Source organism: Taurulus bubalis (genome assembly GCF_910589615.1).
Source record: "Taurulus bubalis genome assembly, chromosome: 5".
Lineage (NCBI taxonomy): Eukaryota > Metazoa > Chordata > Actinopteri > Perciformes > Cottidae > Taurulus > Taurulus bubalis.
This window is the reverse complement of record NC_136593.1, coordinates 13,781,442-13,807,467: the sequence shown is the minus strand read 5'-3', so window position 1 is coordinate 13,807,467 and position 26,026 is coordinate 13,781,442. Positions and strand designations below refer to the sequence as shown.

At 38.4% G+C, this 26,026-nt stretch overlaps 3 protein-coding genes across 4 annotated transcripts; 1 reads left to right on the top strand and 2 right to left on the bottom strand.

Annotated features, from left to right (window-relative positions):
* Window positions 1-1,659: 1,659 nt before the first annotated feature.
* On the bottom strand, window positions 1,660-8,543 carry eno1b (enolase 1b, (alpha); the record flags this gene model as incomplete). Of its 2 annotated transcripts, XM_079218660.1 has the most annotated exons (11): window positions 1,660-1,952; window positions 2,350-2,408; window positions 2,695-2,803; window positions 2,905-3,106; window positions 4,491-4,688; window positions 5,593-5,815; window positions 5,941-6,074; window positions 7,309-7,378; window positions 7,503-7,561; window positions 8,175-8,270; window positions 8,459-8,543. In XM_079218660.1, 11 exons carry the CDS (start codon window positions 8,541-8,543, stop codon window positions 1,886-1,888), a joined length of 1,302 nt encoding a protein of 433 aa, XP_079074786.1. In that variant the 3' UTR covers window positions 1,660-1,885. The 2 variants fall into 2 exon arrangements, with proteins under 2 accessions (XP_079074786.1, XP_079074787.1); XM_079218661.1 differs by lacking the exons at window positions 7,309-7,378; window positions 7,503-7,561.
* Window positions 8,544-10,364: 1,821 nt separating this feature from the next.
* On the top strand, window positions 10,365-13,694 carry ppil1 (peptidylprolyl isomerase (cyclophilin)-like 1). The gene is made up of 4 exons (XM_079218278.1): window positions 10,365-10,528; window positions 10,760-10,914; window positions 12,034-12,102; window positions 12,479-13,694. The coding sequence occupies exons 1-4, from the start codon at window positions 10,473-10,475 to the stop codon at window positions 12,697-12,699; spliced, it is 501 nt and encodes a 166-aa protein (XP_079074404.1). The 5' UTR covers window positions 10,365-10,472; the 3' UTR covers window positions 12,700-13,694.
* Window positions 13,695-14,939: 1,245 nt separating this feature from the next.
* Window positions 14,940-24,992, bottom strand: LOC306736284 (sodium- and chloride-dependent GABA transporter 2-like). The gene is made up of 14 exons (XM_079217902.1): window positions 24,812-24,992; window positions 21,702-21,836; window positions 21,485-21,625; window positions 21,144-21,231; window positions 20,088-20,220; window positions 17,392-17,526; window positions 17,205-17,308; window positions 16,916-17,040; window positions 16,627-16,739; window positions 16,386-16,523; window positions 16,052-16,154; window positions 15,757-15,857; window positions 15,352-15,522; window positions 14,940-15,062 (listed from the first exon to the last, which is right to left on the bottom strand). Exons 1-14 carry the CDS (start codon window positions 24,984-24,986, stop codon window positions 14,949-14,951), a joined length of 1,776 nt encoding a protein of 591 aa, XP_079074028.1. The 5' UTR covers window positions 24,987-24,992; the 3' UTR covers window positions 14,940-14,948.
* Window positions 24,993-26,026: the final 1,034 nt, after the last annotated feature.

Here is a 26,026-nt window from a genome sequence, read left to right as displayed (position 1 = left end):
TGCCGGCCTTTACTGCAGCCTACTTCAGGTGCTGCTGTTTTATCTGAAGTAAACTAAAAGCATGCTCACTTGGGTTGAGACCAGGTGAATGACTTGGCCATTGAAGAATATTCCATTGCTTTGCCTTGAGAGGCACTTGGGCTGTTTACACAGTATGTTTTGGGTCATTACCCATCTCTACTGACAAGCACCGTCCAATCAGTTTTGCAGCATTTGGCTGAATCTGAGCAGATATAAAAGCCCTGAACACCTCAAACACATCCTGCTACTTCTATCAGCTGTGACATCACCAGTGACCCAGTTCCATTGGCAGCCATACCAGCCCATGCCACAGCACCACCTCCACCATGTTAACCAGATGATGTGGTTTGCTTCGGATCAGGAGCTGTTCCTTTCCTTCTTACACTTTTCTCTTCCCATCATTCTGGTATAAGTTACTATTGGTTTCATCTTCCAAAGAACAGTGATCTAAAACTTATTCAGAGGCTTTCTGGCAAAGTCTAATCTGACCTTCCTGTTCTTCAGTGTTCCCAGTGGTTGTAAACCTTGTTGTAAATCTTCTCTATTCAGACTCATCAAGGCATCTCTTGTTTGTAGACTTTGACAAAGCCACACCTCCCTCCTCCAGAGTATACTTGACCTCAGTATTCATGTTATGAAGGATTTTCTTCACCAACTAAATAATTCTTCTACGTCTTCTTTACATGTCTTCTGTGGTCTTCCGGGCATTTTGGTGTTGGTGAACTTGCCAACATTCCTTCTTTTTAGGAATGCACCAAACTGTTGATTTGGTCAATCCTAATGTTTCTGCTATCTGCCTGATAGGTTTGTGTAGTTTGTTTAATGGCCTCCATCACTTGAGTTGACACCTCTTTAGTCCTAATGCTGAGAGTTCCATGGACATTACATTACATCTAATTTAGCTGATGCTTTTATCCAAAGCAACTTACAATAAGTGCATTCAACCATGAGAGTACAATGTCAGAACAAAAAGAATCAAGAAGTACAATTTCTGCAAGAGAGACAAACTACAAAGTGCTATAAGTATGTGCCATGTAAGTGCTATTAAAGTGCAATACGAAACAAATGTATTTACGGTATAGTCGGAAAATATGTGTTTTTAGATTGCAGCGGAAGATGTAGAGATTTTCTACAGTCCTGATGTCATTGGGGAGCTCATTCAACCATTGAGGAGCCAGCTAGCAAATGCAAATTCAACATTTTGAATCATCTCCAGACCTTATTATCGGCTTCATTTGTCATACAACATGGCCATCAAAATATTTGTAAGACAATTGTCCAATTACTTTTGAGCATCTGAAAAGAAGCACACAAGCACGTAAGAGATAGAAAAGAGAGTCAGGTGCTGGAGTCGAGGGAAAATGCAGCTTTAAAAACAAAATAGTTTTTGATTGATTTACCACAAAGTTTTTAAGACTTAAGAATTATGTAATATTATATCATATGCTGTTGACACAAGAATAAGCTAAATAACACTGCATTTTAGTTGGGGTTCGGTCTCTCTCTCAAAAGATGTGGGACGTCAATCACCTTTGACCCAAACATCTACAAAAGCAGCAAAAGGAAATAAAAAATGGGAGAAATAATCCAAATACATTCTGTCACTGAGAAAACTTTTTTATTATCTCTAAGTGCAGCTTTTGTGATTACAGCTTTTGTGAGGTCTATTTTACACATTAAAAAAACATGGCAGAATACAGTTATTTGAGTGTTACAGATTCAGTGACTATAGTAAGCTCTCTATAACTTACTCTTTCACAGTTAGCTCTACGCTATCGCTTTAAAATGTTATTTGAAGTATTGTTATGAATTTGCATGCATGGATCCATTTCTATGTAAAGTAAATATGTATAATCATCATTTACTACATCAATGGTTTTCTGAAGTTTTTTCCAGCAAAAACAGCCTTGTCTCCCAGCTCCTCTTCGATTCTACAGACAAGAAAGGTTACAAGTTAATTTCCTCTTTTTAATGTATGCATTTATCTTTTACAACAGGTAGGTATTTCCCCCTGTATTTAATGACATTACTAGTTTAACATTTTAAAGTCTATCAAAGATTTGAGCTAAGTACAGACAAAATGCTGTTTAATGGATCAGAAATGATACAAACTGAGATTACTGCTCAAACCAAAACTACTATAACAGTATAATTGATGTAGTTTTTAAGTTATACAGCACAAGTAAGTAGTTATAGGCAAGCGGAAAGGTATTGGGGGTATTTTATTTGAAAAATTGAAGAACACCATGCACAATCACATTTTATACTTTTAAAAATTGCACAAATGGGATAAAAAAATCCTTATTTTTGTATAAGAACGAGACTTACCTAAGAATCTGATTGTATTTGGCCAAACGCTCAGAACGACAGGGCGCCCCAGTCTTGATCTGAAAGTGACAAAATGTGTACAAAAATTTCACTCAAAGGGATTCAATGTCTCCATTAAACTTCGTCCAAGTCATTGTGAATCCGGTCTCATACATTTTATATTGGATTTTGACTACATGTGTTGCTTCTTCCAACTTTTATCAAAGTAGTTTATATAGTGGCAATCATTTTCAAATGTGACTATGGACAGAGAAGATTAATTGATATTTTTGTCATAAAAGTCAAATTTATAATTTTTTCAAAAGACACACTTATACAATAAACCGTTTCACTATCTGATTGTACCTGTCCAGTGCACAAGCCGACCACCAAATCAGCTATGAAGGTGTCTTCAGTTTCACCAGAGCGATGGCTGACCATCACACCCCAGCCGCTCTCCTGAGCCATCTTACACCTGTGAGGAAGACAAATGGGGGAGCTTCAACCTCTAGACATTACAGGTCATTGTATGGTATCAAGTCTACATTTAAATTGAACCTGGGTGTGCTGACTTACGCTTGCATGGACTCAGTAACTGTGCCAATCTGATTGACTTTAAGCAGCAGGCAGTTGCAGGCCTTCTCCTCCACAGCCCTGCTGATGCGATTAGGGTTGGTCACTGTGAGATCGTCTCCAACAACCTGCAGGTCTGTGCTTCCTGTGAAGTTGGACCAGGCTGCCCAGTCGTCCTGGTCGAAGGGATCCTCGATGGAAACCACTGCGAGAAATATGCAGACATTCCTCATTGGATAGTGAAACAGATGATCAATATGGCTTAAACTGAAAGACAATCAGACAATTCATCAGGGTCATAAAGAAGTCAACAGTTTAACTAGATTATCTACATTAAATCATTTTATTTCGAGGTCAAACTGAAAGTTCCCCAATACACAGGGCCAAGTGTGTTCCAAGAAATTGTTTGATAAACTGTGACGGACATTTACATTTTTAGCTTTCTATGTGTGTTTGCCAAACCTCAGGGTTTGTTTAAAACCTGTGTGATTGTCTGGATGCTCGTGTTCCCGCACAGCACCTGCAGTTAACCTCCCAGACAACGTTATTACCACCGATAGGAATGACGGACAAAATTATGAAAATAAGACCTCATCAAAACCAAAATCATCCTTTCATTTTAAAAGAATCATGGAGAAATTAGATTGTAATCTCTTTATGAGGTATAAACATGCTATGAAACGTTAATTTATTAATAATATCAATATTGACCAGTATATAAAAATACATCTGTGTAACTTTGCCACAACAATAATTAGGGCCATGGTGTCTGATGATGATGTGCATCTGTAAATATTAACCTATGGCTGGGGAATATATAAATATTGTATCGATACGAGACTAGATATCCTAGGCGTTGGATATGGTAATAATATAATATGGCAAAAGTGTTGTCTTTTCCTGGTTTAAAAGGCTGCATTACAGGGACTACAATTTTCTGAATTTAACAGTTTGCTCTCACTGTTCTATTATTATTATATCTTCACCCACTTAGTGAGTACATCCACATTACTGATGAATATTTATTAAAAATCTAATTTTGTAAAAATTTAGTAAAATACCAATGATTAATCCTACAAAATCATTGCAGTATTGAAAGACGTATTAGGGTCAAACACATCAAGATACTGGATCATGATCACGTTATGGGAGCATTGAATATTGTTGTACAAACAAAGAAGATTGTTCTGACAAATATTGAATTGAAGCGCCTGTTGAAATTCACAGGCGCTTGCATTGTGAGTCAAAGCACACATCTATCTAATCTACATTTTAGCAAGAAAAAAATGGGTTTAAGTGCTTAAAAAATAAGATGACTTCCAGCTTTCCTTCCATTTTTAAACACCTCTTTACCCATAGGACTTGAGCTTGTGATACGAGGTGCTTTGTCCCTCTAAGAGCATGAGGAGATTACAGATAAGAAAGTTAACCCAGATAGTTACAGAACTGCTAGATCTCTCCCCTTATGAGATTATGTTGAAGCTGACATTAATATTATATATTACTAGTATATTGTGTGTACTGCTCACCGCCTACTAAATGTGTAAATAATGTGTAATGTGTAATAATAAGGAATGTCTGAAGGTTACCAGGATAATCCTTCACAAAGCTCTTGTACAGATCAGCCAGCTCGTCTGGGGTGATGTAACGGCTCGGGTCATCAGGAGACTTGAAGTCCAGGTCGTATTTTCCGTCCCTGTAGAATTCCGATGCTGCCACATCCATGCCGATCACAACCTCATCTGTGTATCCTGCTTTGGCGATGGCCTCCTTTACCAACTCCAGTGCTGCAGAGTTAAACAATTAATGTGAAAAATCTGAGTTGCAGAATATTACCTATTATGATTTACGCTTGCATTGAGCACCACCGAAAACAATGAATGATGATGATGATGATGATTATTTCCACATTGACTAGAACCATAGAAACCCCTCAACACTGAAATACAATTCAATTCAACAACAAAACAAACATTTTAACTGTTGATTCTATGTCAGAACGATTTTGTTTTGCATTATTTTGTAAAGTCTAATCATTTGCTCCACCATGTATGTAAATCAAGTGGACCAAATATGAGAAATGCCTTTCAAGAGAACACACTCCAATGACAACAGCACCACCAACTGCATTCTCAAAGTGTGCCAGAGAACATCTTCACAAAATATCCTCAGATGGCACTAGTTGTACTTGCTGTATTGTAATCGGTAGAGTTGAAGACTTGAAGACAGGGGTCACACATTACAAGATCTTTCACAGGGAGGAATCCCTGATGGGCATGTCTGGTCTACAAACTACATTTCTTGTCACAAAAACAAATGCAAAATGTGACACGGTAAACAGTGTATTACCATGCAACTGTTCAAGCAACTTATTGAGATTTCTTTGTCGTAAAGCTCGTTGATGTTGTCGTTTCCATGTCTCCACTATTTATAGCCGGTTTCCTCCAACAATAACTTTGGTCTGTGTGGCAAAAGCAACACACACCAAAAAGGTTTCTCTTAAAAGCTGCACAGTAAGTAGAACCGTGTGCATATTATTATTTTTTGTCTACAGTGTTTTTTTTACTGGCTGCACATTTGGTTTTCAGCAATGTGATTAAAGTAGTTTTTTGGGAAACTTTGTGCTAATTTTGCAGTTTTAAGATACTTAGATTTATCAGTAGGTCAAACTAAATCATTCCTCTTACATACCTTCCTGGTTCTCCAGGATGTTTGGAGCAAAGCCCCCTTCATCACCCACATTGGTGGCATCCTGACCATATTTCTTCTTGATGACGTTTTTGAGATTGTGGTAGACCTCGGCTCCAATACGCATGGCTTCCTTGAAGGTGCTCGCGCCAATGGGCAGGATCATGAACTCCTGCATGGCAAGCTTGTTGCCTGCATGCGAGCCACCGTTGATCACATTGAAGGCCTGGTGGAGGAGGGGAGAGAAACAAGAGCTGTGACTTCAAGATGAACTGGAATGGGAACTGAATAAAGTGGAACAACAACAAAAACAGGAAATGTATGCATGTAATTGGGCACACAGAACCTCACCGGCACAGGCAGGATGACCTCTGGGTTTCCTGCTAGGTCAGCAATATGACGATACAGGGGGACACCTTTCTCTCCTGCACCAGCTTTGCAAACAGCCAGAGAAACACCCAGGATGGCATTGGCTCCAAATTTGGCTGTTTGAGAATAAAAAAATATCAACAACCAATAATCCTTATTTGAAATCTGTTTTGAGTGTTTATTAATGATTCAAGAGGTTTTTTCTCTTCCTACTACAACCAGCACAGACATTTTTAGTCAAACATCTCAGATCCAAGCACGCATGCATTACACTTCACTGGAGGAATACTTCATAACGCAGCAGGACAACTGTCTCAATTATAGAGCCAAACAGTAAAAACGTATTTATTGGTAAAGTTGGTCTTGTGATCTCAATTCATCAGAGCAAATGTGATATTTGTTAATGCAACCGCCAAATACAGGTACATTTTAAGCCGTGGTGGATAAATACTGCAGTCCATCCGCCACTTTGGCAAACAGGGAAAACTCACAACTGAGAAACACACTTAAGATGAGGGTATGACTGGATAGCGCTACACATTTGAAAGTTGCTCAACACTGCTATATGAAAGCAAATGTATTGGCTGTTGAACCTTCCCTGTTTTGATTGACAGTTCACCAAATTCTAATTAATAGCAATAAAATAAAAGATGCACACAAACATACACACCCATTTGTTAGTGTATCAACTTGTATAAATGTTGTCTGAAGGAAGAGCTGCTGGCAATCGGAGTGGAGAATAAATTAACAGTAAGGCTGTCAAGTGGAACTGTGTAGGTTTCAGTTTGTCCATGAATAAATACTGCAGCTCCTCAAGAAGGTACAGTCCCCGTGTCTTGCTTAAAAACATTATAATGGTGAATTTTGTTTTCTTTGTTGACCCAGGCTTAATATTTGTTTGAACTGAAGTTGATACTATATTTTTGGACGGAAGCAGGCACATTCATATATGCGCATGCATGTGTATAGTACTCTCCGAGACCAAAAAAGTAAGGGTCCCCAAAAAGTTTAGTTTGTGTTTGTTTTTCCCCTCAAAGCCACGGTGTAATTTTGTAGACTGGATTTTATCATGTATGTAATGATTTTGTGGAAATATATCAAACATTGAATTACAGCATTTTATTTGATTGATTTGATTCCATAATGTGAATTGTACTCCTTAATTTAGTGCATTGATTTCAAACGTGGCAGATAACAAATTTGAGTGGCAAAAAAAAGAAGCTTTCCTGCTAACAAAGTTAATTTCAGACCCTGACCAGAAATCTGCCTTAGTCCATTGTTATGAAGACTGCAGTGCAATGCATATCATTGTTTTAGATTAAACACAACAGTGTGGTTATTGTCACTTACATTTGTTGTCTGTGCCGTCCAGGTCAATCATCATCCGGTCAATTTTCTCTTGCTCAACCACAGATACATCCTAGGGGGACAAAGAAAACAATTTGGGATCGATTTAAATCAGCACAACAGGGAACAGTGAAAACTTAGTTTGTACAAGATTTGGGAAACAAAACACAGACAGAGAGTGAGAAGTATCTTCTTACTTGGCCAACAAGTGCAGGTGCAATAGTTGAATTGATGTGTTCTACAGCCTGTGAGACTCCTGCAACAGACATATTAACGTGATTGTTCTTTCACAACATTATGGGCAAATCGTGTAAAGCCAATAATAAAAATATAGATTTAGAAACACAGGCAAGTTTTATTTCACATTTACAGAGACACATGCAACAGTATTTTTTTTAATAAACATACATAATTACTCTAATTCAACAACACCATAAATAGTTATTTTACAGTTAAGCAGTCAACAGGCTTAGCATCACTTCTGCAGTGAGAGCATGCTTTATTGACAATTCACCATGCACATCATATCTGGTTGATTGCCAAAAGCATTCAATAAGGAATTGTTATGTTGTTGTGTAAATGACCATGTCATTAACTTTTCTACCATCAAATGGACACATCTTAGTTTTTAATTGAGAGGGACGGGCAATGGAAACTCACTAACCCTTTCACATCTGGCAAAGAGAAAGAGAGACAACACAGAAAGATATAGAAAATGACAATTGTGTAAGATATAGTATTTTTCCTTGAAACTGCATCCACTTTGAACTGCAAAGGCAATGAAGGTTGTTTATATGTGATGGTAAATATAAAAAACACACCTGTCATTTAATCTTATTAAAAAGTAAACACTGAAATAGCATACACACCTTTTCCAAGGTAGCGAGACTTGTCATTGTCCCTGAGCTCCAAGGCTTCGTAGATTCCAGTAGACGCTCCGCTGGGTACAGCTGCCCGAAACAAGCCTGTGAAATGTAAATGGTTGCAGAGAAAGGACATATGAGTAGTGACATGACAATCACTAAATATGATGTCATACATATTGTTATTGAGGCACATGGGCAATACCTTTATACATTTTAGAAGTCATATTCAATTCTACTTAATTTCTTCAGCCACACGAGTCCATACAACTATACATATTGTTGCTTACCTTTGTCAGTGTGAAGGTCAACCTCTACGGTGGGGTTTCCACGAGAATCAAAGATCTCTCGGGCGTGGATTTTGAGAATGGACATGGTGTAGGAACTTGAGATGAGACAAAGAAGATGAACTTGTTACTATCTGATCTGACGATCCTCTGACAAAAAAATAACAATGCTAATTAAATCTCAATGCTATCTAAAAGTCTGTTTTTCTGTCACTACTAGCACACCTCTTTTACTCTCTTTCGTCCTTGTAGCTTACTCACAAAAATATCCTGACCTAGCTGCAAGCTTAAGAGTGCTAACCAGCATGCTACCAGCCTAATTGGATTAGACCTTCTCATCTGATTAATCACATGGCAGTAAGGATGTAGAAATGGTTAGATCTGTCTACGTTAAGCTGGCAGCTACAACTAACCTGTGTTGCTGCAGCAAAATGTATAACTACAAATGTAGGTTCTGGCATGGAGTCATAATGATACTTTGATTACAACAGAATGTGTACCATAGCAAAGTCCCCTCGCCTTGCATGCCAGATAGACATACAAGCTAGCTAACCAACAATGACTCTTCCTGGAGACCTAATTGCAACCCAGAGACCAAGATCATGAAGGAAACTGAAATGACTGTCTCAACATCCAACATTATTAAACAACTAAAGCTAATACAAACATTCATTCTTGAAAAAATAGACACACTGAGAGCTGAAATGATTAAATACGTAGGTGAAGAACAACATTAGCTAGCTACATTAATAATCTATTATGTATTCATAATCTATTAATTATTTGTAATTTCATAAAACGAAAATGACCATAAGTTCCAGCTTCCCATATGTGAAGATGTTATGCTTTCTTACTCGTATATAATATTAAATTACAATTGAAGTGTTTAACTGATGGTCAGAAAAAAACAAGGCTAATAGAGTAGTTTGAAAATGCTTATTTTCAAATGCATTAGGAAATATAACGGTTTCCTATCATCCTAATTGGATTAGACGTTCTCATCTGTATGATATTATTGATTATATTGGTTATATAACGTGAGCTCCATTCTGACAATGTCCCGGTTTGGCAATAAGAGTCATTTTTGCAAGTGTCGGACCTGAAACCTCAAGCAGAGTATGAACTTTTCACACCGTTATCTCCAAACACAACGTTTCCCAGAACTGATTTGTTTGGTTGCGGCACACATTAGCTAGCAGACGTCAGCGGTTACTGACTTAAACATTTAACATAAATAAGAACAAGATCCTGTTAACACACTGCGTCCTTCATGAGAACCAAACAAATGCAATAGCACAAACAACAAAGGTGCAGAAAACTCAAATAGGTGACTCTACCTTGTTGTCAACGGTAACGGCGATCAACGCGATGTAACTACAAGTGTACAAGCAATTTACATGTTATTTCAAAGAAGACTTTCTTCTTTGTCTGATACATTTCTGGCGCTGGCGCTGTTCCGGCGTGTTGCTGCCCCTGTAGTTTTCAATGTGAACTACATGAGATGAACTCCACGGGGAAATGTAGACGGAGTAGGTGTATTTTTAGGTTGGATAGATTACTGAGATTATGGGATAACACAATACAATTGCTACGTCTACACTCAATCAAAAATAAAGGAGTTATGTTAATAAATAGGGGAACTAGCTAATTATGGAGGCCAATGTAATACAGTAAACATTCTAGAGAGTGGAGGCTGCTAACGGCAGGACATGGTCACTTAGTTTCATTCGAACTACTGGACTAATTCAACAATGGTAAAAAACAAAACAAAAAGGAATTGTAATTGTAATGTATGTGCAACGACAACATTAACAACTACCGTATTTCGTCCACTAGAGGGCGGCAAACTGTTGCCCACTTCCTTCCGCTTAGATGCAGAGGAACGAGCGGCAACCACAGAAGAAGAAACTCCCCCCCAGAAATGAATTGAGAGTTTGTGCTAGGCTAATAAATCACGTACTTTTTTATTCAAACAAGTTTGTTTAAAGTCTATCGAAGGGTACTGTTTGGAGTGATAATGTCAGGGATACCTGCAGACACATGGCAGCCGCAAACAGTGGCTATGGACACGACGTAAGTTTCCATTAGATGAATGCTAGCGTTAACTCAGCTAAGCTAGCTCCCAATAACGCTGGCGATTTGGTGACATTAGTTAAGCGTCGGGCTTGCTAGGTTAACTTTTGAGATACTAAAAGTGAGCATTGGGTAATATTTAACACCCCGCCAGGATGCTGCCTGTGCTGTTGAAAGACGCTCAATACATAGCTAGCTAGGCTAACTATTAATACTGACCATGTGTTGCAGGATGGGAACGATTATTGTGGAGCTGTACTGGAGACAAGCACCAAAAACCTGCAAGAACTTCGCAGAGCTGTGCAGAAGAGGCTACTACGTCAACACAAAGTTCCACCGAATAATCAAAGACTTCATGGTGCAGGGAGGAGACCCTACAGGAACAGGTGGGTTAATCACATACACTATTATCCAGACATACGTCTGGTCTGTTTTTCAAGGCTTGGGAAACTGACACTAGGGTCACAGGTCAAAATATTCAATTATTATTATGAAATTCACAGGCAAACGTACAATTCAACTTACAATATATGGATAATTTATTTTGTTTTTAAGTAATAAATAATGAAGGTTAATTTGGAATTAAATGGAGCACTTCTCCCAAGGAAGTTTCTCTAAAAATCAATTACTGTTAATAAACTAAACTCAAAAACATGCTCTCTATGTTCACTTTAATTTGTACTAAATAACATAGTTCTTACAAGGAAATAATGGACACCATAGAATAAAGTGCTTCTGGTAAATCATTTGCTACACACAATATTTATTCATATATTGTTGTGTACTACAATATTTGTTCATATTATTGTGGCTCCAATTTTAAAGCAACAGTTTAGAGGAGGCCCTTTCTCATTTCAAAGTAAAACTTAAAAGAAATACAAAAATTGTGTTACAAGGTTAAAATAACTAGACTTGACAGAGCTCTGTCTAACATATTTAGCTTAAACTGTAAGCCAGACTTTATTGCCCACCTCACTGTTGCTCTGGCGGCTGAATGGAAGCAAAGGCCTGCAGCCATGTTCCTTATGTGTGCTATGTTCAAATGTCGTTATATATTTTGGTATATAGTATGTCTCTCAATCAAACCTCTGTACATTTAGTGTGCCTTGTGTTTTAATGTATGCTTCAATCAATCATTGTTGTAGGGGATGTTTTTTTATGTATTGCATTCTTAAATGAATCAACAGAAACACCCAACCAAAGCAGTTATCAGTGGACTCTGTGTAGTGAGGATCATACCACACGTCTCATTTATTAACAGTTTTTTAACTTTTTTAACTTTTTTTTAAATGTCGATATATTACATACCAATTCTTACACAATATTTACCTTTTTAAAATCCATTAATAATCCAAACTTTATCTCTTTTGGCAGAATAAATGTTGTGAAATATACACAAGACAAATTGAAACTTGCAGTTAAATGTTCATACTTGAATATTGTCTTCTTCCATTCCCTCACTTGATAATAAATCAGTGCTTTACTGATGTTTGTTCTTCTGACAGGTCGCGGTGGTGCCTCCATTTTTGGTAAACAATTTGAAGATGAGCTGGTTCCAGAACTGAAATTCACAGGTAATCACAGTTGTCAAAATTAATGGTTGTAGATGTAGAAGAGGGGAAATATAGGTTGGTAAATAAAGAAAAGGCTCCTGCACCCTTTATAATTAATTAGTATCTGTGTCCGTACTGAGTCCTTGATGTTATTTTTTTAAAGAAAAAAATGAAGGTAGGAATTAGTTAGCAAGGTATATCCCAAGCAAATAATAATTAATACATTTATTAAAGTCAAATGTTATGCAAAAGTAGTGGTTTTTCCTCAAGAAATTATTTATTTTAAAATCTGATTTAAATGGACCAACTTATTGTTTCAGATCACTTGCATTTATTATTTGTGATGCATCAGACTTTAACAGCAAAAAGTAATTTAATTTAATTTGTTTGTTATTAGGTGCTGGTATTTTGGCGATGGCCAATGCAGGACCAGACACAAACGGAAGCCAGTTCTTCTTCACTCTCGGTCCCACCCAGTGGTTAGATGGGAAGCACAGCATTTTTGGAAGAGTAAGCCAGGGAATGGGAGTTCTGAACCGAATCGGGATGGTAGAGACAAACGGCCAAGATCGGCCAGTTGATGATATCAAAATCATCAGAACTAATGTACCCAAATAAACAAATGCAGTTTGGTTTTTTTACAATGAATTTTTTTTTTTTTATTCAATAAATGTTTCAATGTCATGTTTCATCATTGTATGAGGCAAGACTGGTATGGAAATGATAATATCATGACAGTTTCATTTGTACCAACTTAAATGTAGAGAAACAGACAAAAGTTCAGACCTAGTTACATATCAATGTCAAGTAAAGAGCAACTCATTTGATTATAGTTTTCAAGCAAAAATTGATCGGTTGAGGTTATTAAATATGAGAATTTGCTGCTTATGTTGGTCTTCACAGTGAATACTGGGAGTTTTCCTGAGTGGTCTAATGTTTTATAGACCAAAAGATTATCAAAAGAATCAGCACATTTATTGACTGTCGCGGAATAAAGAAATTTAGACAAATTGGCTATTGAATAATGCTTGATGGCTGCTGTTAAAAATAATACCCAAACATTTGGTTTTTAAACACTGAAAAAGAATAATAAAACGGTAAAGGCCCTTCCAGACAGAGCTGCACTCTGAAGCTCATTATTTCCTAATGGTTTGCACTGCACCACTACATTTTTTTTCGCTGCTTTGAGCAAAGCACAGGCGCAGATTAACCGAGCGATGCGCCAGAAGTTCAACCGCACTAATGTGTGTTGAACCTATTGGCACCCAGCAGTAGCCGAGTAATCCGACACCCTTTTGCTTGAAGCAGCAAAAATCTGTCGTGGCGTAGCTTAACAATTCTTATATAATATAATTCTTAATTGGTTTCAGAGCACCGTGGTGTGGTTTTCACGTTCTGTCTGAAAGAGCCTCAAGGAAGAACATTCAATCAAGAACAAAAAGCATATACAATTAATAATGGATCACTGTCATCACACACCTCATGCACATAATACAACTAAAATGAACAAGCAATATTGCCCCAGAAAGTTTTTATAAATGTAAAGTATAAAGACACAGGTATGTATTCAAAAAACATCAACATGGGAATATTAAATCTAAAAATAGAAGTTGTGTTGAGGCACTATAGGATTTGCATTATAAATTCAAGCAGCATGTATAGTTGAACATCTATTTTGACAGCCTGAGGAGATATTTTTATTTGGCCTAATATATACAGTATGTTGTAAATGATACATTGTATTAATTATTAGACAAAGTAAAAGCACCAATATACAAGAAGTCAATATCAGTCACAAAGAAAATGTGGGTAATCGAATGAGATGAGTTGGAGTAAGCTATATAAAAACGACCATCCTAGTGTATTTGCTTTTTACAATTGGTTTTAGTTTGAGGTCACACCACTGATAATATTGGTGCAATAGTGTCAGGACCTGTAGTGAGTTTCACAGATGGAAACACGCAAATGAATTGTTCTGTAATGATGAAAGAGTCACTGGTAATCAGGCCTGTTCAGTTAGAAAAACAGGAGAACAAAGAGCTCCAGAGGTCACAGAGGTGAACAGCACCGTCTGACCTGAACAAAGCATTGAAAACGTGTACACGAGGCGGTTGTATAAATTAAAACCAACAGATCTGTATAACTAAACAGAGACCAATCACTTGGGTTATTGCATAAATAGAATTACTACATCTTTCATCTGAGATTATTTTGCCACACATATGCATCCTGAAGACGATCAATAACTTCCATGTCTCACTAAAACAACAAATCTGAACCATGAAGCATACTTTTCTATTTCAGGTCAAATAGTTTGATATTATGGGATATATACCTATTCGCTTTCTAGCTGCAAAAGAGATGAGAAGATTGATACCGCTCTCTTAGTTTAGTTTAGCATAGAAGCAAGGGGAAACCGCTACCCTGGTGCTGTCCACAGGTATAAATAATTAAATCAAAAAATAAACCTCTAGATCACTAATTAACACGTTATTTATTGTTTGCTCAATCCATATAAAAAAATGTGTCAGTGTTGACTATTAAGGAATCGTTCAAAATAGTGATAGTGCTAAGTTCTTGTGCGAGTAATCTGATTAATACATGAAGACCTATTCTTTGATTTTGAAATAACCATGTTGTTATTTATGAATGATGATCCAGTCACTACATGATTCGACCTTTAGATTGGCAGTCAAAGCAGGCTCCTTGATCAAATAGTCAACTATACGGGGTTACCCCAATCAGACATGTATATACTGTAAGCCTTAACCACCCCGTAAAACAAAAAATATGTAAATTAATACTAACCACCATAACATGCTCTAACCAAAAGCAAAAGGTATGTTTTTTAAAGGATTGGCATTTCATTACAGTTTGCCATCGTGTCCGCCCTCAGGGAAGTGTAGTGAGGTGCTGATGCTTTTCATTTCCTTTGTCACCACTGGATAGTCACCTGCAGGTTGGGAGCTCATCTTGAGACGCTAGAGGAAGGTATAAACAGTCAAAGAGTATCACTTACAGCAGAACATGCACAAGCAACAAAAAGTAGGTTCCAATCAAACTGTAATGCTTATACTTTTCCTCTCTTAAAATGTACAACGTTACTCAGTTTAGAAAAAATCTGTGCACGGCAGAGGAAATAAAATTGCCTTTGTCCCGACATGTTTTCCTTTTCAAACTCCTGTCCCAGTATTAATAATTTAAAAAAGAAACCAAATTCTTTAAATCTTTAAATGACCATCTATAAAATAAAATATAAACACAACTGACCTGCCAGAGATTCCCTTTTACATGGGCCAGTTTCCAGACCATGGTCACTGGAATCATCATAAGAGATGACATGGCCAGAAACCAGCCGAAACAGTACGCCCACCACGGATACACATAGGAGTTGTTGAACCTCAGGGGGGTGTATCTCAGGAGCAAAAACACAAGTGTTCCCTTTAAAAGGAAGCAACTCACAATTAAACATTGTTAGATCAATCGGAAAGCAAATATCTATAAACCATCCCATAGTTGTCAACGTAAACATACCAAATATGACCCAGTTTATTTCCTGTTGCAGTGTATGTGAATGACATCCGCTGACAGGAAGTAAACATGAACCCAAGCTGTTAAGCTGCCCAGAACAATCTATTCATTGAATAAAATATGTTTCCTTCTTAAAACACTTACACTGCACATAAGAGGCGTTACATACAACCAGCAGTACTTGATCAGTGGGAGAGGTTTGTACCCGATCATGTCCTCAATGTTGTCACAGAAGCGGTCAGCACCTTGGACAGAGACAAACGCATCACACATACTAAATAGTATGCAGTATATTCAATTTCACTATACTTATTTAGCCACGTTTACAGAGCATTATATATTCTTAACTTTTATGGGAAAAATACTCAGTATGGAATAGGGTTATAATGTTGTAAACTCTGTGTGATATAACATCTAAAAACCAAGAACTGTTTCTTACCATAAATCCATCCAATAACCACTGACTGGAAGATTGCCATCAGAAGAAGAGTGGGACCACTGCAAACATAGTGATCAAAGATCTGCAGAATGTATGCTCCGCCCTAAAATTAAAGCAGGCAATACATTGGTAAAGTGAGGGCGGCAATATAAACAGATTGCACCACAATTTGACACACACACACACACACACAGTTGCTGTCCCGCAACTGTAATAAGAAAAACAAATAAAAGATGCAGTTTACATGCTGTGTATTGGGTGTTAATTGATCAGACTGCAAATTACTCGCACATGATGAATTGCTTATGTGGCCATCAATGAATGTGCTTCTCACCTGACACACCAACAAGAGGCCAAACACATAGCCAGAAGCACAGATTAGCATCAGAAGAAGCTCTCTGCGAAATCCTTTTCGGATCTGGGCAGGGTAGACATCTGACAGAGAAGTCATGATGCTTTCAAGCCCAATAAACTGGAGAGACAGAAACAGAAAGACAAGTCAGCTTGGAGAAAAGTGAACATAGAAGAGGCATTGGAAGACATTTTTGGGAGACATAAAGAAGGCTACAGCTGACCTGTCCATCTATTCCTAACAAGATGATCATGACGAAGAAGCACACAGACCAGGCCTGAGGCCACGGCAGAAGGGTCACAGCTTGTGGGTAGACTATGAACACAAGGCCAGGGCCTGCAAAGGGAAACCAAATAACAACAACGCCATTACTGTCATTTTTAATTCAAGTGGCAAAATCGGTGAAATCATAGATCAAGATGAAACTGAAAATTAAAATGAGGAAACAAGTTCATATCATCTGACAGTTTTAGGTATTTTTAAATTGGAACAGAGGTGATTCACATTCATACCTGACTCGGCAACTAAAGAAATGTCGACGCCCTGTTTTTGGGACATGTAGCCCAGAATGGAGAAAATGGCAAAGCCAGATATAAAGCTGGTCCCGCTGTTCAACAAGCAAAGATAGAAGGAGTCTCTGCAAATCAGAAACAATGCACATGTCTTTATTTCTCTCTTGACAACATAGGATGTAAAGTGCCATGAGTACCTTAGCGCAATATAAATAAAATGTATTGTTATTGTTATTATTATTATTATTATTATTATTAATGCAACTGTAGCCAGTAAAATAGTACTTACCTGTAACAGTTGTTGTTGTACTTGTTGTAGCTTCCAAGCGTAGTCAAGCATCCCAAACATATGGCATAGGAATAAAATATTTGGGTTCCAGCATCAATCCAAACCTAAAAACCAGTGACAAATGTTTAAACACCTACTTTTGCAATAGAATAATCAAATGAAAAATAGAATATAGGCTGAATGATACCTGCGGGTCAGAGAGCCGTGCAGGATTGGGGTACAGGTAGTACTTGATACCATGCAAGGCTCCAGGGAGGGTTATTCCTCTGATGAACAGCACTGTCAACATGATGAAGGGGAATGTCGCTGTCACGTAGGCCGCCTACATTTAAGCAGATCATTATTTTGTTACAAATTATAGAAAACTACTCTTTAACTATGGCTGTTGAAAAGTTTGTAAGAGACATTAGGATTCATTATGTAATGTCAGTTGGTCATTGTTTTGGTAGTTTTGCAATACACTGCAGCTCCATAAATCATAGGCTATCGCTCATTGCGTGACTGGGGACTTAATCTGGCAACACGCTGTGCGCTGGACTGCAGAAATTCCGGGCATGTGTGAAGTTGACAATGAGTCACACAAAAACTGTGGAAAACTTAATCAACCTTAAAAGTAGAGGCAAGCTAAGCGTGCCGATTAGGTTCATTCCAGAGGATCTACTTATATAACTTTTATTTGAGGCACTAAAAGAAGATTATTGGCATGGGGAGTGAATCGTGCTACGTAACTTTGGCACACAGGATCAATTGGAAACATCTCTCTTACAGAACAGTTTGCCAGTCAGCCTTTCTAATTGACTTTCTCATAACCACAGAAGTGCTGGAGGAGATGAGCAGGATGCTCATCCCCTCCAGCACTGACAAGTCCATTTCAAGGCAGTGATCGTTCAAAACATGCCTGATCAGAACAGGCTGAACGCTTGGCCTGTGGTTTTACTGCTTGCAGCTTTCTCAAGGACAACCCTGTGCTCCCTTGGTCATGAGCAACACAGCTGCCATGACATAATTCCATCACACACTGAGGTCGCAGCTATTCAGTCAGAAACACCAGTGAAATACACTGTGGTACACAGGATAAAAACATAGGCAGTCTTTACTGTAGGGGGTCGGGAAACAGATATATATTTATTATGATGTTTAAATATGAAAGGTATTACATTATGTTACTATTCTAATTCATTGTGCCCCAAAATATATGATATATAATAACTTGCAAAAAGCCCCAAAAGCACTGTAAATATATACAACTCAACTGGACACAACTTACAGAACGTGTGCTTCTACTTCCGAGGAAAACATTATACAAATATTTAGCTGACAGAGAAATGTTACTGGTAAATTGCAGATCAAGAGTTGACTCACAAAAGAGAAGACAAGTTACAGTTGAAAGTAGCTTATTTACAGCACTGTAGTCATAATTTTACTAGTTAATAGTTTAACAGATTTCTTTTTTGTGAGTAAGCAAGACAGCATTTGCCTCCGTGGGGCCCCAAATATGCCAAAATCAGCACCTGAAAAACACTCCCAAATTGCCGTTACACATGGTCCATTCCATCAGTGAAATTTCGAAATGGACATATTAGTTGTTTGTTTTCATATAACCACCGCGGATATAAAGTATAGCTGGCAGTAATTATTATATTAGTGATACAAATTAGTACCAAGACATACACTGGGGAGTGTGTTACTTACAGGGGAATAATACAATTAAATCACAGGTTACTCAATGTTAGAAACCCCAGTGAAATACAGGCTTGTTCGATTCTGCTTCCAGTTGGCTATTTGCTGGTGTTGACTCCAAGGAAGTGAAGAAGAGTTTGGTTGTACTGCAATCAAAGAGCCGCGGTCTGCCCACTGTGGACGACATGGACTCAGTCTGCAGAGTCCTGAAGTCACAACCCCCGGCGCTTGATTATTTAAAGTATATTATTATTGAACGTCTCTGAAGTTCATGAAATACGACAAAAGCCTTTCCTTGTGTTCCCAGTAATACACCTAAGTTTGAAGTAGACCAAATGAGCGGTTTGCAAGATATACAAAAGACAAGAAGACTGAGAGACAGAGAGAGAGATTCCTTTCTTTACAGTTAGATGAACCCTGACTGTCACAATTTGCCTCAGGGGGCTTTCAAATATAATATTTACAGTGACTGACTTCAAATGAGAGCATTGGCTTGGAGCCACTTTTCACACCATAGTAAATTCATTACAAATACTGGCAGGTGAGAGCTGCATGGTATTCGAATGTCTGGACAAACCACAAGTGGAAACACATTCATACTGCTGCAAACCTGTGTGCCTTTGAACGTTAATGTGAAAACATGAGGGCCAACGTGCTTGTTGGTGATGTGCTGTTGAAAGTTAAATCCATCAAAATCCATCAAATGGATGATCCTGGAAGATTGTAATAACACATAATTGGTTTGAAAAGAAAACTTCAGGACTGGCTTAAGATAATATTTCACATTGTATTGTTAGTGGCAAGCGAAAGAAAGGAAAAAAAAGGTAAAAATGAAGATTTTAAAGATACTGAGGAACTTTTAACTTGCTATGAAACAGTCTCAATTTAATATTAATGTATCTATATAAATTGGACCATCAGCAAAAAGAATATTTCTGGCAATTTTCATGTGGCCATTAGGTCAGATTCCCCGCGAAATCAGACAAAATGGTTTACAGCTGCTGACTGCGGTCAGAGCTCCGGCGGGAGGGGCAGAGCTCCGCGGCCGGCAGCAGCAGCTGCTTCTCGTGGCCAGGAGCAGAGCCTCTGGTAGCGAACACCAACACCACGCAACTGGAGGCCCAGGCCACATTCTGGGCCCGCTGGAGGGAAGGGAGGCACACCAGAACATTTTTGAGTCAGGATTCATCATTTCAGTCTTACCTTTCCTGTGGATCTCACTCCCTTCCAGACACAGAAGTAGCAGATGATCCAGGCCAGAAGAAGGTACAAAGAAAGCTCCCACTGTATGTTTCCCAGAGCCTCTATGCCAGTGGATATATTGAGCACCCGTCGTCTGTAAGGACCAAGGTACCGTTAACCAATTATTTGGGGAAATATACATCTGTGCAGGTCTATGAGGCTACGTTGATTGACAAGCCAGAAAGTCCAAGGTCTAATAATGCTGAAGCTCAGCAAACTATCCATAAAACATGCATGAATGTGCAATTAAAAGAGCTTCACACCTTCAGTACACATGTCTTTTTAATTATTCTGACTAATTAGACCCCTTTTCAAGGTGAATTTAGGGGGAAGCTGTGCTGGGAGTCAGGTGTAAGCCTTCCCACCCTAACAGATGCTAGAAATCAATCACAGTCTTTACATGTCCACATAGTCCTGACGAGTGAAGAGGTCTCATCACTCAAGATAAATGAAAACGCCCGTGCTTGTGTGTGTGAGGGCTTTTGTTGTAATGAGTCACAGAGTTCAGCACTGATGGTACATGTCACATTGGATAGATGGGAGAAATGGTCATTTTAAAAGAGTTGTTTGAAAGTTGTTCTGGCTGATGGTACTCTGTTCTGGTTCAAATCAGATGGAGCTATCCCAAGAACGACATGAAGCCAAGGAACTACATAATACAATTATTATAGGCAGAAGCTGTCAGAACCTTGCCAGCCCTAAAAAGCAAACATTACGATATCAGCGAATCAGTCAAAGTTTGCACACACCCAACCAGTGTTGAGCAGAGGTCCAATCTGCCATAGTAAAAGGGATGAATGGGTGTGTCGGGTCTCATAATATTCTGCCAGGGACAGACAATACCTCAATGTGTCTGAATAGGTGCATTAAATCATTTTGGAAAAGCACTGTTTTCCGTCCCCATCAAAATGCAAATAGGACATGTCTTTGTTACTAAGAGTATTTACCATCTAATCCTTTGATAATATATGACACATTTCCAGTCAATTCAGTTTCATTTGGAAAAAAACAACTTACTGCCAGAACTCTGATACAGATGATGATGAATTCACAGGCAAAGTCCAGTTAACAGTGGCATTAAAGTTGTTCAAGACCACACAAGAATCTAAAAAATATGAAATTGTTAAACACAGTTAAAGCTGTAAATGCATGCTTAAACCAGACATCATAATTATTCATACAATGAAATACAACTTTTCCTTGTTAGTATGCCATTCAAATCAATTGTGTTTATGTTACAACTTGATGTTTCTAATATATAATCTATAACACTTAAAACAAATAGGACCCTAATAAATGGTGGTGAATGCCAGATAGTGGTTACAGTTACAATGCTTAAAGAACAATATTTAATTTACCTGAATTCCATGTGTTATTACAGGTGGCCCATGGCAGCTCACCAGAGAAGGAGGAGAAAAGGTATAGAAAAGCCCAGGCTAAGATCACAATGTAGCTGATACATCCAAAGAAAATGATAAGTTGGCTGGCGTATCCCATGCCTGGAAACAACAGAACATGTTAGCAGTGCATTGCCATAGTAACTGGGTAAACTCCTGACAGGTACATGTACCTCACCTTCAAACAAGGGACAGATCTTCCGCCAGCACATAATTCCTCCCTGACTGGTGTACTGGCCCAGTGATATCTCCAGTATGAACAGAGGAATACCACAAGCTCCAAGGAACAGGAAGTAAGGAATAAAGAATGCACCTGCAAGTGTGAATAGAGCATTGTAAACATGCATGGTACACCACTTACAAAGAGCATCATAATCACATTAGTGTTTTCTGATTTCTCTACTTCCTTCAAGATGAATTTAAACATGTAACCATTAAAGTTTCTTGGTGTTTTCAGGTATATAGAGACCAATTGAGTGACATCTTACTGAGTCTCTATCCTTTGTTAAACCTGTCAGGGTGGAAAAAAATGCACCTGTATTCTCATCAGAGCTCTGGCTTCAACCTCATCAGAGGTCTAATCAGCCATAACAACTGAAAACACCTCTTCAGATCCTATAGAAAGTTATGGAATTACCATAATATACTTTTAAATAATCTCTGATTTAAAAAACTCTTTTCTATGTTTTTAAACTTATAAAAGGTGGAGAATTTGTAAGTAAAGCATGTTGTCACAAATTAATCTGATGTTAAATTTGATGGCTATGCAAAGTGAAGACTTCCTGGTCTTCTTCTATTCAAACTGCATCCACACTGCTTATTCAACGCATGTGTTGGGCTGATATAACGCTAGAGTGTCGGTTCCCACAGACATTGTAAAAGCTCTTAACGCTTCAGGGCAGTGACACGACTTTCTCACATTCAAAACACACTGGTACACGCACATGTTACGTATCTCGCGCGAGAAGAGATTGCCCGCACACACACACACACTAACAGCGTTTCTCGCAAGACTGGTTTTCACAGGGCAACAATGCAGGAACCAGGACACCAAAGATATCATGGCTTCTTCAATTCTTACAGTTATGAAACCGTGATTTATGAAACCGCGGTTGTGGCAAAATCGGTTAATCTCGACATTTCTAGTCAATGATTAAAGATAACGCTGTGAGTAATTCAAATGTTGTTTTGATGGTGATCCTTTAATTCCTTTTTATATAAGAAGGAGGACCTTTATTTAATAAATAATAATGTATTCTGCTGAGCAGCGGAACTGGACTAATGTGCTCTCTCCTCTCCTGCAGAGTTGTGAATGAGTTGAAACCTCTGGGTTTGTTTTTGTTTGTGAAAATAATAACGGACCAATAGCAGCTCCCTTGTGCAAGCCAAAAACATATGCCATGTTTCTTATGCCGTGTTCACACCGGACGCGACGTGAATTTGCGGCGCGACCAGTTTACATGTAAAGTCAATCCACAGACGCGCTGCGGCGCGAATGTGCGGCGAGATAGACGCGTTGGAGGCGGCGCGAACAGAACGTTTGACCTGGGGCGAACAAAGCGAAGGACGCGGCGCGAATTCGCGTGAGTTGAATTATCCCAACTCTAGCGGAGAAATCGCGTGACGCAAAGTTGCGGCAGCCAATCAGCGTTGAGAATCAGCGTTGAGAAGCTCCGCCCGTCACCACCGCCGTCTCCCCGTTTCTGAATGAAACTGCTGCTGCTCCGCCTGAACCAGCGCTGGCAGCGGCTTCATTGAGACGCTGTTGTGGGACTACTGATACTATTGCAGGGCTCTCAAGTGTCCCGACCCAAATACGAGGGCGTTTCATGTTCCGACATGTTTGGGACTTCCACAACAAATATAAAGCAGAACTAGTGGTTATTTATTCCATGGTCGATAGCGGAAATGAAAGCTTCGTCGCTTGTCTCTCACAGAGGCAAGCAACAGAGCTAAGCCACGCCCCCTTCGCGCCGCGATTTTTCGCGTTTGGTGTGAACACCCTCGTTTCACTCACGCGAGTAAACTTCCGCGGTGGACGTCGGGTGTGAACACGGCATGAGGTTGCTGTTTGTTTAATATCAGTTTTATTGGTGTTCATGTTCTGAATTCTGGGGGTTGAATATTCCTCCATGATATTATTATATGAGATGGCAGTTTTACTCAGTTAAATGTATTCATTGTACTGTAGCATTTCACTAAAACGTGTGTCAAAGTTCTCATTATATCCCATCCTGTTGCCACGAAAGTGCTGATAAAAGTTTGGGTCCTTTGTAATATACTAAGCTGTGATCTTACAGTTCATCAGTTGTCCTAAATCAAGCACATGAGACACATTGGACATGTCCACTTTGCAAAGCGTTAAGAGTTGAATAGAGTCAGGAGTTCTCTAGGAAAATCACGATTATTTTGGAAAAGTTGGGGAAAGTTGAAATGTGCCACTATTAAACAGTGGTCTTCAAGCTGTTAATTTGAAATTGAACTTTGCAGGTCAATAAAATGGGTTTCTCAGCCATTGCGACTCACAGATTTACCTGGAATGAACATCATGTAATGTATTGTCTTTCCCAAATATGCATCGCCTTTTATTGCATGTCTCCTTTTGATCTGCTGCATACTCTAAACTCGTCATGTAAGAGACCAGATCAGTCCAAGCAGGTTCTGTGTAACCAGTATCACCAAAGTTTAAAACAATCACCATCTGGTTTACAGCACTGAATTTCGGAATCAGCAAAGAATGTGACTCTGCTCTTTTCATAATCACAGGCAGTAGATTATTTTCATAGCCTTTCATAACCTGTCACATCGTTAATCATCAGATGTGAAGTGAAGGGAGACCAACCGAAAGCAGGAGAGCTTTACTACTTTGCCCTCCGGATTTGTGAAAGTCAATTTGAGTGATTACATTTCATTAGTAATACAATCTGGTATGCATTTATAATGATGCATTTGGCAATTTATCAATGAATAATATGTTTTCCATGTTTAAGAGGTGTTGTTTCTATTAATCCACTGTCATTTTTGTATTTATATTATTATATAATATTTTACAGTAACAATATCAAGAGGCGACCTAACAAGTAAAATAAATACAACTATCTTGTATTTGTGTCTTAAATAATAAAAAAGTACTCTCATCATTTACCATACAAAAGAAAATTCTCGAAAGGAAAGAGTTAAAAAAAAGTTTGCATGCAAAATTTGACACCATGCTACACTTTTTGTTCTTGTAAGTGGATGTTGGACTAGCAATACTAAACTGAGAGAATAGTAAACAGAAATACTCACCACCACCATTCTTGTAGCAGAGATATGGAAATCTCCACACGTTTCCAAGTCCAATAATAGCACCAGCCGCAGACAGGATGAACTCCTTTTTGCTGCCCCATTTGCCACGCTCCTCAACTGTTTGTGAAGTAGCCTTAGGAGGGGGATGATCCAGCCTGCACAGAGAGTCTGCCATACCGCTGAGAGAGGAACGCTGTAATGGCACTAGTGGGATCGATCCTTGAGTTTCTGGATTGACTGTGGGGACTGTCTGATGCAGACTTGACACACTGCAAGGTATTTAGCCACAAGGGGGACCTCTAGATGTGCACCAAAAGTTTCCACTTACAAAAACATCATGCTACTCAAGCGACAAACAGGAGAGTGATGCATTTGGTGTGACTAATTGCGGTTTCGACATGGTATTGAAGGCTTTTATAACAGATTTCTCCGCCCCATGAATAACTGAAAACTAGAATTGTTTTGCCCGAAGCAAAATTCATTTTAACAGTCATAAATCCAGATTAGACTGTAATATATGTAATTGATTTTAACTACCTTTCAAGTGACCCTGTGTATGTTGCTTTCCACCTGCTTCTGCTCTATAAACTTCCAAGTACCAAGTTCCCTTCTAGTACAGTTCTGTTTATAGTGAACTCATATTTATATAATGTTAATTTAAAAAATGAAATGTATACGCATTTCCACATAATTACCATATTTTTTTGGCAAAAGCTTGTAGTTGTATGCATACCAGAGCTTGAGAGGAGGGAGACGCGGTATATAGAAACTGCTTTTGTATGTGAGTGTTTGTATGTGATAGAAACATATCCAAAGTTAAACATGGAACTCACATGTTTAGCTCTTTTTATGTCAGTTTGGATCCTAATGTAGGATGCATACGTATATCTTTTCTATGTAAGTGTTCCAGGGCTGAATGACCTGCCAGTCATCCTTATTGCTCAGCCCCAGGGAAAACTGGTGTTAGCCTTTCCTCAGGTGTTTATTTAATCTACAATAATGTATAGTATGGTATGTGTGATTATAACACTTATCATCCAGGTGTGAAAGTGGACATATTGATCTATTTTCCAGGTCCATACTCGCATTTTGTTTTTCAAGAATATGTTTTCATACTTTAATGTCCAAAAACTATTTGTTTTGTCCAAGAAACTATTAATCTATGATAAGTAGCTCTTTTTTAGATATTACTATGCAGTTTTCAATGTGAATTAT